At 39.4% G+C, this 17,510-nt stretch overlaps 1 protein-coding gene across 2 annotated transcripts in view; it reads right to left on the reverse strand.

Moving 5' to 3' along the window:
• Positions 1 to 17,164, reverse strand: part of FDX1 (ferredoxin 1) — a 34,980-nt gene extending 17,816 nt beyond the window's left edge. Inside the window, exons 1-2 of one of the 2 annotated variants that reach the window (XR_012333336.1) lie at positions 16,737 to 17,164; positions 11,729 to 11,853 (exon numbers count right to left, since the gene is read on the reverse strand). Coding sequence is in view for 1 of the 2 variants with exons in the window: in XM_019941925.3 (XP_019797484.1) it covers positions 11,729 to 11,853; positions 16,737 to 16,936 (325 nt within the window). In the remaining variant the exon portion in view is untranslated. The remainder of the gene's footprint in view (positions 1 to 11,728; positions 11,854 to 16,736) is intronic. The other variant, XM_019941925.3, reaches the window with a different exon arrangement.
• Between the last annotated feature and the right edge of the window lie 346 nt (positions 17,165 to 17,510).

Genomic DNA, 17,510 nt, shown 5'->3' on the forward strand with positions numbered 1-17,510 from the left:
ATCAAAAATACTACAAACAATAAATGCTGAAGAGGGTGTGGAGAAAAGGGAACCCTCTTGCACTGTTGGTGGGAATGTAAATTGATAAAGCCACTACAGAGAACAGTATGGACGTTCCTTAAAAAACTAAAAAGAGAACTACCATACGACCAAGCAATCCCACTACTGGGCATATACCCTGAGAAAACCATAATTCAAAAAGAGTCATGTACCAAAATGTTCATTGCAGCTCTATTTACAATAGCCAGGATATGGAAGCTACCTAAGTGTCCATCAACAGATGAATGAATAAAGATGTGGCACATATATAGAATGGAATATTACTCAGCCATAAAAAGAAACGAAACTGAAGTATTCGTAGTGAGGTGGATGGACCTAGAGACTGTTGTACAGAGTGAAGTAAGTCAGAAAGAGAAAAACAAATACCGTATGCTAACATATATATGGAATCTAAAAAAAAAAAAAATTGTCATGAAGAACCTAGGGGCAAGATGGGAATAAAGTTGCAGACCTACTACAGAATGGACTTGAGGATACGGGCAGGGGGAAGGGTAAGCTGGGACAAAGTGAGAGAGTGGCATGGACATATGTACACTACTAAACGTAAAACAGCTAGCTAGCGGGAAGCAGCTGCATAGCACAGGGAGATCAGCTCGGTGCTTTGTGACCACCTAGAGGGGTGGGATAGGGAGGGTGGGAGGGAAGGAGATGCAAGAGGGAAGAGATATGGGGACATATGTATATGTATAACTGATTCACTTTGTTATAAAGCAGAAACTAACACACCATTGTAAGGCAATTATATGCCAAAACAGATGTTAAATAAAGTAAATTTTATACAAAAAAAAAAAGAGTCTATGAGCATCTGGATGGGATTTAAGGTCACAGAAGGGATAAGATCATCCAGGGAGAAACTGTACAGACACTCTGTACTTTGCCACCCTCGTCTGCATATGGTGTTCACCTATGAGCATGACTATAACAAAGGCAATATGTAAAGGGTGTCCTGTATTCAACTTTAGAAATGAATTAAATAGTTGCCCCTATAATGTTGTTATCACAACCTCTTCTTCATAAACATAATATTTCAGACTTCTTGACTGCATTTCTCTCATCTTTTTTCTAGAAAGTGGCTGAGTATTTTAACTCTATCTTTTGCGAACCTATTTTAGCTTATCTCAAACGTGTATTTACATGCCAAAATTTCTGGACACATTAGGATCCTTGATCTTTAAAGTTTCTCTTCTAAGTCTGTATAAATGAATGCAGAAATCTTATCAAACTACTGAAGACTGTATTGGCATTAAATTTTCTGTATTTCTGGGGCATCAGGGGAAAAAGATTCTGTTAGTGGTTATCTCTGTGTGATAAGACTATAGGGACAAGCAAGAAGAACTACAATCCTGCAGCCTATGGAACAGAAACCACATTCACAGAAAGATAGACAACATGAAAAGGCAGACAGCTATGTACCAGATGAAGGAAGAAGATAAAACCCCAGAAAAACAACTAACTGAAGTGGATAGGCAACCTTCCAGAAAAAGAATTCAGAATAATGAGAGTGAAGATGATCCAGGAACTCGGAAAAAGAATGGAGGCAAAGATCAAGAAGATGCAAGAAGTGTTAAACAAAGACCTAGAAGAATTAAAGAACAAACAAACAGAGATGAACAATACAATAAATGAAATGAAAACTACACTAGAAGGAATCAATAGCAGAATAACTGAGGCAGAAGAACAGATAAGTGACCTGGAAGACAGAACGGTGGAATTCACTGCTGCGGAACAGAATAAAGAAAAAAGAATGAAAAGAAATGAAGACAGCCTAAGAGACCTCTGGGACAACATGAAATGCAACAATGTTCGCATTATAGGGGTCCCAGAAGGAGAAGAAAGAGAGAAAGGACATGAGAATATATTTGAAGAGATTATAATTGAAAACTTCCCTAACATGGGAAAGGAAACAGCCACCCAACTCCAGGAAAGGCAGAGAGTCCCATGCAGGATAAATGCAAGGAGAAACATGCCAAGACACACAATAATCCAATTGGCAAAAATTAAAGACAAAGAAAAATTATTGAAAGCAGCAAGGGAAAAATGACAAATAACATACAAGGGAACTCCCATGAGGTTAACAGCTGATGTCTCAGCAGAAACTCTACAAGCCAGAAGGGAGTGGCATGATATACTTAAACTGATGAAAGGGAAGAACCTACTACCAAGATTAAACTACCTGTCAAGGATCTCATTCAGATTTGATGGAGAAATCAAAAGCTTTCTCTTAGCAAAAGCTAAGAGAATTCAGCACCACCAAACCAGCTCTACAACATATGCTAAAGGAACTTCTCTAAGTGGGAAACACAAGAGAAGGACCTACAAAAACAAACCCAAAACAATTACGAAAATGGTAATAGGAACACACTTATCAATAACTGCCTTAAACGTGCATTGATTAAATGCTCCAACCAAAAGACACAGGCTTGTTGAATGGATACAAAAACAAGACCCGTATATATGCTGTCTACAAGAGACCCACTTCAGACCTAGGGACACATACAGACTGAAAGTGAGGGGATGGAAAATATATTCCATGCAAATGGAAATCAAAAGAAAGCTGGAGCAGCAATACTCATATCAGACAAAATAGACTTTAAAATAAAGAATGCTACAAGAGACAAGTAAGGACACTACATAATGATCAAGGGATCAATCCAAGAAGAAGATATAACAATTATAAATATATATGCACCCAACATAGGAGCACCTCAATACATAAGGCAACTGCTAACAGCTATAAAAAAGGAAATCGACAGTAACACAGTAATAGTGGGGGACTTTAACACCTCACTTATACCAATGGAAAGATCATCCAAACAGAAAATTAATAAGGAAACAGAAACTTTAAATGATACAATAGACCAGATAGATCTAATTGATATTTATAGGATGTTCCATCCAAAAACAGCAGATTACACTTTCTTCTCAAGTGCACACGAAACATTCTCCAGGATAGATCACATCGTGCGTCACAAATCTAGCCTCAGTAAATTTAAGGAAACTGAAATCATATCAAGCATCTTTTCTGACCACAACTCTATAAGATTAGAAATGAATTAAAGGGAAAAAATGTAAAAAACACAAACACATGGAGGCTAAAAAATACGTTACTAAATAACCAAGAGATCACTGAAGAAATCAAAGAAAAATCAAAAAATACCTAGAGAAAAATGACAATGAAAACATGACTATTCAAAACCTATGGGATGCAGCAAAAGCAGTTCTAAGAGGGAAGTTTATAGCAATACAAGCCTACCTCAAGAAAAAAGAAAAATCTCAAATAAACAATCTACCCTTACACCTAAAGGAACTAGAGAAAGAAGAACAAACAAAACCCAAAGTTAGCAGAAGGAAAGAAATCATAAAGATCAAAGCAGAAATAAATGAAATAGAAACAAAGAAAACAATAGCAAAGATCAATAAAGCTAAAAGCTGATTCTTTGAGAAGATAAACAAAATCTGATAAACCATTAGCCAGACTCATCAAGAAAAAGAGGGAGAGGACTCAAATCAATAAAATTAGAAATGAAAAAGGAGAAGTTACAACAGACACCGCAGAAATACAAAGCATCCTAAGAGACTACTACAAGCAACTCTATGCCAATAAAACGGACAACCTGGAAGAAATGGACAAATTCTTAGAAGGGTATATACTTCCATGACTGAACCAGGAAGAAATAGAAAATATGAACAAACCAATCACAAGGAATGAAATTGAAACTGTTATTAAAAATCTTCCAAGAAACAAAAGCCCAGGGCCAGATGGCTTCACAGGTGATTTCTATCAAACATTTAGAGAAGAGCTAACACCCATCCTTCTCAAACTCTTCCAAAAAATTGCAGAGGAAGGAACACTCCCAAACTCATTCTATGAGGCCACCATCCCCCTGATCCCAAAACCAGACAAAGATACTACAAAAAAAGAAAATTACAGACCAATATCACTGATGAATATAGATGCAAAAATCCTCAAAATAGTAGCAAACTGATTCCAACAACACATTAAAAGGATCATACACCATGATCAAGAGGGATTTATCCCAGGGATGCAAGGATTCTTTAATATATGCAAATCAATCAATGTGATACACCATATTAACAAATTGAAGAAGAAAAACCATATGATCATCTCAATAGATACAGAAAAAGCTTTTGACAAAATTCAACACCCATTATGATAAAAACTCTCCAGAAAGTGGGCATAGAGGGAACCTACCTCAAAATAATAAAGGCCATATATGACAAACTCACAGCAAACGTCATTCTCACTGGTGAAAAACTGAAAGCATTTCCTCTAAGATCAAGAACAAGACAAGGATATCCACTCTCACCACTATTATTCAACTTAATTTTGGAAGTCCTAGTCATGGCAATCAGAGAAGAAAAAGAAATAAAAGGAATGCAAATTGGAAAAGAAGAAGTAAAACTGTCACTGTTTGCAGATGACATGATACTATACATAGAGAATCTTAAAGATGCCACCAGAAAACTACTAGAGCTAATCAATGAATTTGGTAAAGTTGCAGGATACAAAATTAATGCACAGAAATCTCTTGCATTTCTATACACTAATGATGAAAAATCTGAAAGAGAAATTAAGGAGACACTCCCATTTACCACTGTAACAAAAAGAATAAAATACCTAGGAATAAACCTACCTAGGGAGACAAAAGACCTGTATACAGAAAACTATAAGACACTGATGAAAGAAATTAAAGATGATACAAACAGATGGAGAGATATACCATATTCTTGGATTGGAAGAATCAGTACTGTGAAAATGACTACACTACCCAAAGCAATCTACAGATTCAATGCAATCCCTATCAAATTACCAATGGTATTTTTTACAGAACTAGAACAAAAAACCTTAAAATCTGTATGGAGGCACAAAAGACCCGAGTAGCCAAAGCAGTCTTGAGGGGAAAAAATCGGAGCTGGAGGAATCAGACTCCCTGACTTCAGACTATACTACAAAGCTACAGTAATCAAGACAATATGGTACTGGTAGGAAAATAGAAATACAGATCAATGGAACAGGATGGAAAGCCCAGAGATAAACCCACGCACATATGGTCACCTTATCTTTAATAAAGGAGGCAGGAATGTACAGTGGAGAAAGGACAACCTCTTCAATAAGTGGTGCTGGGAAAACTGGACAGGTACATGTAAAAGTATGAGATTAGATCACTCCCTAATACCATACACAAAAATAAGCTCAAAATGGATTAAAGACCTAAATGTAAGGCCAGAAACTATCAAACTCTTAGAGGAAAACATAGGAAGAACACTCTTTGACATAAATCACAGCAAGATCTTTTTTGATTCACCTCCTAGAGTAATGGAAATAAAACTAAAAATAAACAAAAATGGACCTAATGAAACTTAAAAGTTTTGCAAAGCAAAGGAAACTACAAACAAGAGGAAAATACAACCTCAGAATGAGCGAAAATATTTGCAAATGTTTCAACGGACAAAGGATTCATCTCCAAAATATATAAACAGCTCATGCAGCTCAATATTAAAAAAACAAACAACCCAATCAAAAAATGGGCAGAAGACCTAAACAGACATTTCTCCAAAGAAGACATACAGATCGCCAAGAAGCACATGAATAGCTGCTCAACATCACAAATTATTAGAGAAAAGCAAATCAAAACTACAATGAGGTATCACCTCACACCAGTTAGAATGGGCATCATCAGAAAATCTACAAACAACAAATGCTGGAGAGGGTGTGGAGAAAAGGGAACCCTCTTGCACTGTTGGTGGGAATGTAAATTGATACAGCCACTATGGAGAACAGTATGGAGGTTCCTTAAAAAACTAAAAATAGAATTACCATATGATCCAGCAATCCCACTACTGGGTCTATATACAGAGAAAACCATAATTCAAAAAGACACATGCACCCCAGTGTTCACTGCAGCACTATTTACAATAGCCAGGTCATGGAAACAACCTAAATGCCCATCGAGAGATGAATGGATAAAGAAGATGTGTTACATATATACAATGGAATATTACTCAGCCATAAAAAGGAAGGAAATTGGGTCATTTGTAGAGATGTGGATGAATCTAGACACTGTCATACAGAGTGAAGTCAGAAAGAGAAAAATATTGTATATTAATGCCTATATTTGTAACCTAGAAAAATGGTACAGATGAACCGGTTTGCAGGGCAGAAATTGAGACACAGATGTAGAGAACAAACGTATGGACACCAAAGGGGGAAAGCGGTAGGGGATGGGTGTGATGGTGTGATGAATTGGGAGACTGGGATTGACATATATACACTATTATGTATAAAATGGATAACTAATAAGAACCTGCTGTATAAAAAGATAAATAAAATAAAATTCTAAAATTCAAGAAAAAAAAATCTCCCCCCCAAAAGAAAAGTAAAAACTATAGGAAGTTCTGATTTTTTTAATGTACTTCTTAAATTTGTTATAATGAACAATGAGCCTGTAGTAATAACTATGTTAACAAAAATAGCTAACATCTATTTAGCCTTGCTTAGATAAACTCACTGGATCTTTACAGGAACCTTACGAGGTAGATACTAACATTATTCCCATTTTACCCTAAAGGAGACGAGGTATGAAGGGGTTAGAGACCTAACCCAAGGTCACAAAGCTGGCAAAGTGACAGAGCTGGGGAACAAATCAAGGCAGGAAGACTCCATTCTTAATCATTCTAACCAATGGCTTCCAAAAAGAATGTTTTAATTTTGAGTTCTATTTTACATCACAACCTAGTATACATATACTTTGTAAAATAGCTAAACAATCATTTCATGGAATAATACAAAAGATGGTGTGTTTTTACATGTTCTTTTTAATTACTTTAAATTCTAGTTGAAAGCTATTAAGTTGATTATATGACCCACAAATGGTTACAACCTGCAGTTTGAAAAACAGTGTACTACAATATATACCTTTTAAAAATTAAAGAAAAATACTTTTTAAAAATTTTAAAGATACTTTCAAGTATTAAGGTCAAAATACTTATACTTTTATTTCAAAGTAATGGAAAGCAACTTATGGAAATTATCTACTATAAATAAAGTAATGTAAAATACTTTATGTAGCTACTGAATGTAGCTTCATGTAAAAAAGAAGTTAAAAGCCTTTCAAATAAATGTTTAAAATTAATTTTCTTTTTTTTTTTTTTTGCACATTTAAAGAGCCTTTCCTAACAGCTGAAAATAATACCTCATCTGAAAAACAGGCAAACAGTTTGAGCAAACAATTTATAAAACAAGCTTTACTAAGTAATTCCATCTCCAGGAATTTAATGCAAGAAAATTACAGAACATAAACACAGAAAGGTATTTCTGGGGATGTTCACCTTAAGGTTATTTACAATAGTTGAAAACTGGAAGCCACCTAAATGTCCAAAGAAAGAGATGGATTAAATACACCATGGCACTTAAAGTCTCCCCTCTGCCTCCCTCCTATCAACAGGTAATCACTGATATTTGTTTTTAAGACTCCTTTCAGAGATTTTTTTTCTTTTTTAAACACAGCCATATAGTATCCCCTAGTAGGACTACATAGATCAGTCCTCTATTGATGGGCATTTGCTTCTTTCAAATCTTTCGCTGTTACAAACATCTTTGCAGTAAACAGCCTAGTATACATGTCCTTTCCTAAAGCTGAGATGGAATCTGTGGAGAAATTTACAGAAAGAGATTTACCGGTTCACAGCCTCCACATTAGCCTTCCCAGAGCAGAAGAGATCAGCTTTCTCAAGGGCAGGAACAAAGTTCACTATTTCTTTTACATACCCTTATACAGAGTGGTAACAGGGTCCACATACACAGATGTGCAAAGGCCCAAGAATATCTCCACATACTTTCCTTAAGCTCTCTGAACTTTTATAACAGCTGATTTAACATCTTTGTCTAGTAAGTCTAATACCTGGGCCTCCTTGGGGACAGTCTCTATTGACTGCTTTTTTTTTTTTTTTTCTGAGTATGGACCATACTTTCCTGTTTCTTTGGGTGTCTTGAATTTTTTTATTGCCAAGTGGACATTCTAAGTAATATAATATGGTAACTCTGGAATTCAGATCACCACTGTCTCCCCTGGGTTTGTTGTTGCTGCTATTTGTTTCTCCAGTGACTTTCCCAGACTAACTCTGAGGTCTGTATTCCCTGTAGCACGTGACCACCAATGTCTCCACTCAGTGAGCTTAGTGGTCAGCTAGATGACTGGATGGAGGTTTCCTTCAGTGCTCTGAACCAATATGGCTTCTACCCTTTGCTGAGGAGCTCAGTGCGTGATTAGGCGCACCTTCAGCGTTCAAGCAGTCTACGTGTCTGTCTTGGCCTTCACCTGCATGGGACCTCAAAGTCAGCCAGAGATGAGAGACTGGGGCCCTGTCGGGTCTTTCCTGGGCACAAACACAGTCCTGCATTTGTGTGTGGCCTTCTAGATCCCTGAAGCATTTCAAAGCCCACTACAGACATCTCGTTCCCCAGATCTTCCTTTTAGATTTTTGGCCAAGCTCTTGTTTGCTCCAAGTGGCATCACAGCCTCAGGCAGCACAGTGTTCAACGACTGCAGGTAATTATTTTAGATGGAAGTCCTAGGGACAGAGACTCCCCACAGAGCAATCTCTGAGGCAGGTCAAATAAGAACTCCCTGGAACGGAGCTTTTCTGAGAAGCTGCAAGACAAGTGACAACGTTCTGGAGATGGGACCTTCTGAGGAACTCAAACCAGTTTGCCCCTCCAGTGGCCACAAGGTTGCTGGTTTTTAAGGCTACTGTTGAACTGGGGAGAGGAGAAGGCGAATAGGGCAAGTTAAAATGCCACAAATCCTACTGTTCTTACCAACGTAGCCACTATGCTAAGCACTTCACTTCCAATACCCTATTTAATCTTTAACAACCCTATGAGGTTAGAACTATTACAATCCTATTTTACAGAAGAGGAAACTGAGGCATACAGACGTAAAGTAGCTTGCTCCAGGTCTCATGGCTAGTAAGTGACAATGTTGGTTTATGAACCACAATTTGTCTAATTCCAGAGTCTATTCTCAATTACTGTGCAATGTACTACTTTTCATTTGTGAGAGAATAATTCAGAGAAACACAGCTTAGTCAAAAGTGTTGCTGAATATGAACTCATGAGGGAGATCAATTATATATAAATTTTATAGAATATATATATAAATTATCAATGGGTTCTTTTCCATACATTAGTTGTTCTTAACCATGGTATGGATCTGAACCACGTGGAGCTTTTTAAAAGGATACCTGCACAACTTCCCTTTCTCCCTTACCATCAAGGACGTAACACTTTTTAAAGTTCTGCAGAATTCTGAAACTCAGTCCTAGCCAAGAACCACTGCATTAGAGTAAAAAATTCCTTAAAACTAGAACTATATCAACTATTTCATCACCTAATTTCTGTAACAAGTGTTCACAAAGGAAAGATGCTTCTTAGAGAAAAAGGCATAAAGGAAAAAGCAGAGGTTTAGGAGTTAGAGAGACTTAGGTTTGAATCTTAGCCTTCTTACTTGCTACCTGTATGACCCAGGGAACATTAATTTCTCTGAACTTTAGTTTCTTCATCTATAAAGTGGAAGTTAAAAAAAAATCTACCTCTTAGAGTTATTACAATAATAGATAACATATGCTGGGATGTAGTATGCACTCAAATGGTAGTTGTTACAGTTATCCCTGAAACTGACATTAGATTGAGAAATTCAGCAAATATTACTGACTGCCAACTCTGGTTACCTGAGTGATAACAGTCTTCCAAAAGTACAAACTCTAATAAAGGAAAGAGATATTCCCTCTAAAAAGGAAAACTGAGATGAATATTAACATAGAGAAGTATATTTAATATATCATGGGAAAATGGAGGAGGAGAAATAATTCTGATCTGAAAAGTGTTCTTAAAAGTGCAATGTGGGGCTTCCCTGGTGGCACAGTGGTTGAGAGTCCGCCTGCCGATGCAGGGGACGCGGGTTCGCGCCCCGGTCCGGGAAGATCCCACATGCCGCAGAGCGGCTGGGCCCGTGAGCCATGGCCACTGAGCCTGCGCGTCCGGAGCCTGTGCTCTGCAACGGGAGAGGCCACAGCAGTGAGAGGCCCGCGTACCGCAAAAAAAAAAAAAAAAAAAATGCAATGTGAACAGTGCCTTGAAAGAAGAATAGTCAGATATGCTCCCTGGACCTGATTGCAGACCAATGGTTCTCAAACTTAAACATGCAACTGAATCACATGGAGGGCTTGTTAAAACACACATTTCTGGGCCACACCCCAGACTTTCTGAATCAGTAGATCTGGAGTGGGGCCTGAGAATGTGCATTTCCCAAGTGACACTGATGGAACCCTCTTAAAGAACCACCATTCTAGATAGAGAGAATGCTCGAGCAAAACTGACAAGTGATATACAGGGTATCCCTGAGCTCTAAGATGTCAGCTTCCAGGACATGGGCTTTGTGTGAGTGGTTAAGGAATATGGTCAAAAGCCTAGAAATGAAAACTTTCTAAACAAAACACTTCCTTCTCTAGTAAGAGGTAGATTAAGTACCCTTTCTAGGAAGGTGAGATGACACTCAAGACTACGTATGGTGATGAATGCTAACTAGACTTACTATTCAGGTGATCACTTCACAGTGTATACAAATATCAAACCATTATGTTGTATACCTGGAACTAACATATCAATTATATCTCAATAAAAATAAAATAAAATAAGAAAGTAGTAAGTAAAATAAAACTCACTTAAAATAAAAAGAATGCATAAGCTCAATGTAATTAAGAAAACACCAGTCTGGGAATTCCCTGGCAGTCCAGTGGTTAGGACTCGATGCTTTCACTGTCAAGGGCCCAGGTTCAATCTCCGGTTGGGAACTAAGATGCCATAAGCCACATGGTGCAGACATACATAAATAAATAAATAAAATAATTTTTAAAAAATTAAATTAAAAAGAAAAAAAGCACCAGTCAAACCCAAATTGAGGAACATTTTACAAAATACTTACCAGTACTTTTCAAAAGTATCAAGGTCATGAAAAACAAGACTGAGGAAATGTCAGACTGAAGGAGACTAAGGAGATATGATAACTAAATGCAATGTGGGATCCTGGATTGAATCCCAAAACAGAGATATTAGTGGAAAAGCTAGCAAAATTCTATAAATCTGTAGTTTTTTAGTTATTGAACCAATGTTAATTTCTGTGTTTTGATTATTGTATTATGGTTATATAAATTGTTAACAGTAGGGGAAGCTGAGTGAAGATTATACAGAAACTCTCTGTACTATTTTTGCAGCTTTTCTATAAGTCAAAGATTATTTCAAACTAAAAAGTTTAAAAAAAGACTAAGTTAAAATGATTTAACTACCCACTGATATGACATTTATTATCTCAACCTGGTATCTTTCAATTCCACTTCCTACTCCCAGCTTTGCATTGCACACATAATCAATAAGGTAATGAAGCAACAGACTTTGGGGCATATAGCTAATTAATGTTCAAAGAAGAGAAACACAGTGTTACTTATTCTTTATAGGTGAGAATATAACACTAACACATCCTGAATTTTAATATTTCACTTAGCATACTCTAGTTAAAATTCTTCGAAAAAACAAAGCTGAAACCTATTCAATAGTTTCACTTATAAATTTTAAAGTATGTTCCATACTCACCAAAACCATCAATATCAAGATTATTTTCAACCACAATATCTAGTAGAGTGTCACCAACTTTTCCTTTGCTTGTTAATGTTTCACCATCACGGTTTATAAAGTGGACTGTTATTTTATCTTCTGAGCTGGAAAAGGAAGCAGTCCTTTATTATTTTTAATAATTTCAAAAGATACTTTAAAATAATTGTTCTAAGAACCTGTAACGTCAAAAAATAGGTTGTGTGTGTGCCTGTGTGCATGCAAATATCCTCCTTTACGGTATTTTCTTTCCCAAGTTTATTCGGGAAGGAGACACCACAAATCACAGGCATATCTATCTACCCACCTACCAGGAGGGAAGCTCTGCCACCTTAAAGGAAATAGCAAGTACATCACTATCAAGGCCACCTGCAGTATGTGTCTCCCCAGTGCTCACTCTCAGGTCACAGTTACATGAAATGCTTAGCAATCATTGTCACTCGTGAAGTTTGCTTTGCTCTCACATAGCTCTCTGAAAAACAATGTCTCTATGAATGTGTCCCTAAAAGACTAGGTGACGGTTGTGGAGAGCTTTAAAAACAAATCATTCTGCTATTGATAAGGCAATTGTTATGCAAGTGTCCGATAAGTACGGTCACTGAGAGCCAGCAGTTTGATAGTTTTCTGAGTATTTGAACATCTCATTTTGGTCCATATAGTGTACTCGAAAAACAAAGGGACTAGAAAAAGGGTTTTCTTTGCTTGAATATGTCAGAAAATAAATATAATATCTCCTTACATGTTTCATTACTATAGGATATCTATCAGCTAGTTATCAGTTAGCTAACTAACTTAAATTTCTTACCCTTCTCACAAACATCAGTCCAAACTTTGGGAAAAGAAATCATATTACTATTGGGCTTCCCGGGTGGCGCAGTGGTTGAGAGTCCGCCTGCCGATGCAGGGGACACGGGTTCGTGCCCGGGTCTGGGAAGATCCCACGTGCCGCGGCGTGGCTGGGCCCTTGAGCCGTGGCCGCTGAGCCTGCGAGTGCGGAGCCTGTGCTCCGCAACGGGAGAGGCCACAACAGTGAGAGGCCCGTGTACCGCAAAAAAACAAAAAAAAGAAATCATATTATCAACTAAATACTTATCCTCCACTACTGGTTATTTAAATTTTTACCTCACAATTGAAAAGATGTACTTCAGCTTAAACGAATTAGTTGTAATTTTCACTACTGCCAATAGATGGTAATAGTCCATCAAAGAAAACGTTGCTTAGTTTAAGTAAAACCTAGAACTACATAATTTCAGAGCTATAAATATCTTGCAAATTACCAAGTCCATCATCTCATTTCCCAAACAAGGCAGCTGAGGCCTTATCAGATAATGTCGTCCTTGATAACTCAATGCTGAAAAATGAGGATCCTAGTAATTAAAAATTTTGATCAGAATTGTGTGTGTGTGTGTGTGTGTGTGTGTGTATGTGTGTGTGTGAGAGAGAGAGAGAAAGAGAGAGAGAATGTCCCTTAAATGGGCATGTGCTCTCTGACTTCTTTTCGTAGCAACAAATGCTTTAAAGCAAGTATTCCCAAACATTCGTGATTTTCAACTAGGCAACTGCTATTTTTTCGAAGAAAAATGCCTAGGAATGAAGACACTCTGGAGGCAGGGAGACCACGCTGGAGGTCATAAACAAAGTAGGGACGTAGGAGACACTGATTTGAGAGATACTGAGAGATATTCAGGAGGCAGAATTAAAAACTTTTGGAGAGGGAAGAAATAATGTTGAAATTTCTAGCTCGGACAATGAGGGAGTACAGTTTAACTTAAGTTTAACTTAGGAGGAGAAGGAGCTTTGGGGAAGATTGGAAATGAGTTCAACTTTAAACCTGTTTGATTTAATAATAAACAGATGCAAATGTCCAGAAGCCTGATGGAAATATGGGTCTGAGCCCTGCAGAAGCCTAGAGATTTGACATCAAAAAATGCCTGGTAGCCTAAGGTACAAGAAGTGCAGCAGAAAGAATTCCATCATTTATACACACTACTGAAGGCCGGAGGTTTGGGCACTGCTGCTCTTCTGCAGCACTCTAGAGATGAGCTACAGCCAAGAAATTGCAACTCTGACATCAGACTCCTCTTCTGTAAAATCAGGGTAACATTTATCTCATAGTTTGGACAACATATGCAAAATTCCTAACATACTGTAGAGCTCAACAAACACTGATTGATAACTTTTATTTAAAAGTCCTTTTGTTGTTAAGGAGCCTGAACTGCTGCTACATATTAAAAAAGGTGTACAGCCCCAGAAAAAAACTGCAGAGTAAGAGTAATAACAGGTTTATCAAAGAACAGGAGAAGAAGCAGAAATGAGAGAGAAAAAGTAATTTTGCAGCTGAGAAAGTATGGAATATAAGATGTAAGAGTCAGAAAAGGTAGATTCTAGCCCTGGTTCTGACATATGTATACTCATTAGGTGACCATGGGTAAAATGGCAATAACAGTGACTTCACCCAGCTGCTGAGAGAATTAAAGGAGAGAAAGTTTGTGGAAATATTTTGTTCCTTAAAGCATTATACACATGCACTTTATCCAGGTAACTTTATCCATTCACTATTAACAAGTGGTATTTGTGGGGTTTCTATAGTTTTCTTCCCCAATTCTAAGAACTAGCTAAAAGCTTCTAGCTGTTTCCAAAAAGGATAAGATTTCATGCACTGGGAAATAATTAGGATCCTTCTAAATCCTCTATCATCAATGAGTTAGCCAGCACCACAAACAACTATTTTCTTCACTTGTTTACCCTTTATGCACCGCCATTTATTCTGCTCAACCACAGCAGATATTTTGACAAAGCTCTCCAGGGGCTGCTGCGGTAAAGCTCTTAACAGACTTCTAATAGGGAGAGGAGTTATGGCTGCTGATGCCCACCCTTTCACTATGTGGGGTAGCCTGGGGTAGTTGGTCCAAGAAAAGGGCCCCGTCTAGGGCTCCCCACTTCCATAGCCACCTTAACTCTTCCAAATGACCCTATGGGCTAAAGAATTATCAACTCTAATGGTGCTCAAAAAACAAACAAAAACTATGTGAGTTCTAGTCCTAGTTTTGCATGCTACTTAATATAAATTTTTATTCTCGTTTATCTACCTCACCTATCTCAGGATTTTCTTAAGAGTCAAGGGAAATAATACATGTGAAAGCCCTTTACAACCTAAATCACTACAAAATATAAAGTACTATATCAGGGTATTTTGGAGTAAAAGGAGTTTTTCGACTCTCAATTACTGAAAGCTTATCTAAATGTTAAACTTCAAAGTCAGAACTACAACTTCTAGACTGTTCTGTCCAAACTTTGTGCAATAACAGAGATATTCTATAGCTGTGATGTCCCAGACAGTAGCTTCTAGCCATGTGTGTTTATCCAGTACTTGAAATGTGGCCAGTGGAACTGGGAAAATGATTCTTTAATTTTATTTAACTTTAATTATCTTAAACTTAAATGACTACATGTGGTTAGTAGTGACCATATTGGATAGCATAAGTCTTAGATAATAAGAGTCAGAAAACCTAGTTGTAGCTCCAAAGTCTGTGATAGGAAGCACAGGGCACCAACGGAAACCGTGCCAATGAGGGGGAAAGCAGGTTTATAAGGGAGCAGACAGATGTGCTTCCCTTTAAGACAACTTGATGTACCAATTCAAACAGTAAGTTTGGGGGATATAATTCCCATTTACAAAAGCAATCATGTTCCTTTAAATACTAGTTACACAAATATGTTCAACATATGTCCCAGTTTATACACAAATTTTCAAGAAAGCATACAATGCAGAAAACAAGGCAGAGGAAGGTCAAAGATAGGAAAGTGTAACGGAAACGGACAAATAACCCCTGCTTGCCTTCCCCATTATCTCCCTCACAGTTCATGCAACAAAAATGTATTGAGCACCCACTATATTATGGGATTACAGGAGGAAAGATGAGTAACTCCTCCACCCTATTCTCAGGAACCTCATGAAGAAGAAACTAGAGAGGAATACAAATCCAGCCCTTTCTCCCTGCAGCTCCTTCTTGCTGCTACACAACAGCAAGGGAGTCAAAGAGCTGTTCCGAGGCCTGCATTATATAAGGCGCCAACACAGTGCTATACTCTGAAATTATGAGGAAATTTTCTCTCTATTATATCTAAGGGGATTCTGTCTTTGAGAAACGAATCTGCCCAAGAATATAAGACTGCAACATATTTTGGGCAAATTTTCTCTCACCTCTTTCGACACTTAATACAAAACACAACGCTGTGAGCCTAGGAGGCAGCTGATGCTAACAGGTGGGATCTACTGAGTCCTCGATACTGGCCAGACACAAGGCTCCCTGCATTACCTGTATGCTCTCATTTGTTCTTCAAATAATCCTGTGAGGCCGACACGATTATTATCCTCCACTGACGTTAGACAAATTGGACAGTAAGTGTCAAAGCCCAGTTTAAACCCCGGCCTTGCCAGTCCAACGCTGGGGCTTTTACCCCGACAGCAACCAAAAGAGAGCAAACAGGGAAGCTCGGGGACAGAGCAGGTGTATCCTAAATGGACACGGACTTGGAGACAGAACGTCCTGACCTAGCAGGAGGAAGGCACGATAAGAAACTGCAGGCCAGGACACGAACGGGGCGCATCTTACGAAGGTCACCGCGGTTTCTAGCATAGCAAAGGTTAGATCCTCGCCAAACCGCACGGAGAACCAGCGGCAGCAAAGTGCCCGGTTTTCCTGAGGTCACAGGAGGCACTGGGACAAGGAGATCGGGGGTCCCGGGCCTCCATTCCCCGCCAGGCGTCAGTGGATCTGAAAGGCAACTTGGCAGCGTAAGGAAAGGAGGCCGTGACCATACCGAGCGACCTGCCGGGGACATGGAGAAGGTGGAGCAAGAGGCGGGTGGGGCCGGTCGTGTGACCCGCACGCCGTCGCCGGGAGAAGCAGACGGAACCGGAAAGCAGGCGGAAGGAGCGCGGCCGTTCTGCCAGGGACCCAACGCCCACGCTCCCCCTGCGCCTCACCTTCTCCGCGCGCGCGCCGACACGCTCAGCGTCCGCGTCGCCGCAGCTGCGCCGCCGCCCAGGCCCGGCCTGGCGCTCCCGCCCTGCCCCCGGCTCCCCCGGAGACCGCCGGCTCCGGCGCGGGGTCCGGCGAGGAGCAGCCACCGGCCGGCTGTGTCGCCGAGGGCGGCGGAAGCGACACGCAGGAGACGAGCGGCCATAGCCGGTCGGATAACTACGGGAGGCAACGCAGGCCGCACTGCAGCCGCCACGAGAGGGAGGCTCCAAGACTGGGGGCGGGCTGACGCTGCGCCTGCCTGACGCCCGGGGTCCCGGCGAGGGCCTGCTCAGTGCACCGCCAAGGCCTCGCGCGCCTTCCGGCTGACCTATAAGTCTCGCGGGCCGCGAGTGCGGCCCCGCCTCAGGGCGTGGTTATAGAGGCGGGGCTACGCGCCTTGTTGTTCTACCTACTGACCAGGTTTTGTATTGATGACCTTGCTGCTTTGTTACCTTCTGGAGTTGCCAAGCAGGAACAATAAATTTTAGCTGAACGTCTGACGGAAAGATACAGTAAAACAATCCCCAGTTAACTAAACCACTTTCTTTTGTCCTGCGCTTCCCTCCTCCTCCTGCCCATTAAGAAAAAAAAAATGGGAGGTTGTCATCTTGGAGTTCAAAAACTATGATAAAAGGGAATTCTAGCCATTGTCAACAAGGACAGTGGGAAATTTCAGAAAGCCAATAAGCAGACACCCAGGAGAATAACTATGACTATAAAGTTATAAATGATCACGG

Source organism: Tursiops truncatus, chromosome 8, assembly GCF_011762595.2.
Source record: "Tursiops truncatus isolate mTurTru1 chromosome 8, mTurTru1.mat.Y, whole genome shotgun sequence".
NCBI classification, from domain to species: Eukaryota; Metazoa; Chordata; class Mammalia; order Artiodactyla; family Delphinidae; genus Tursiops; species Tursiops truncatus.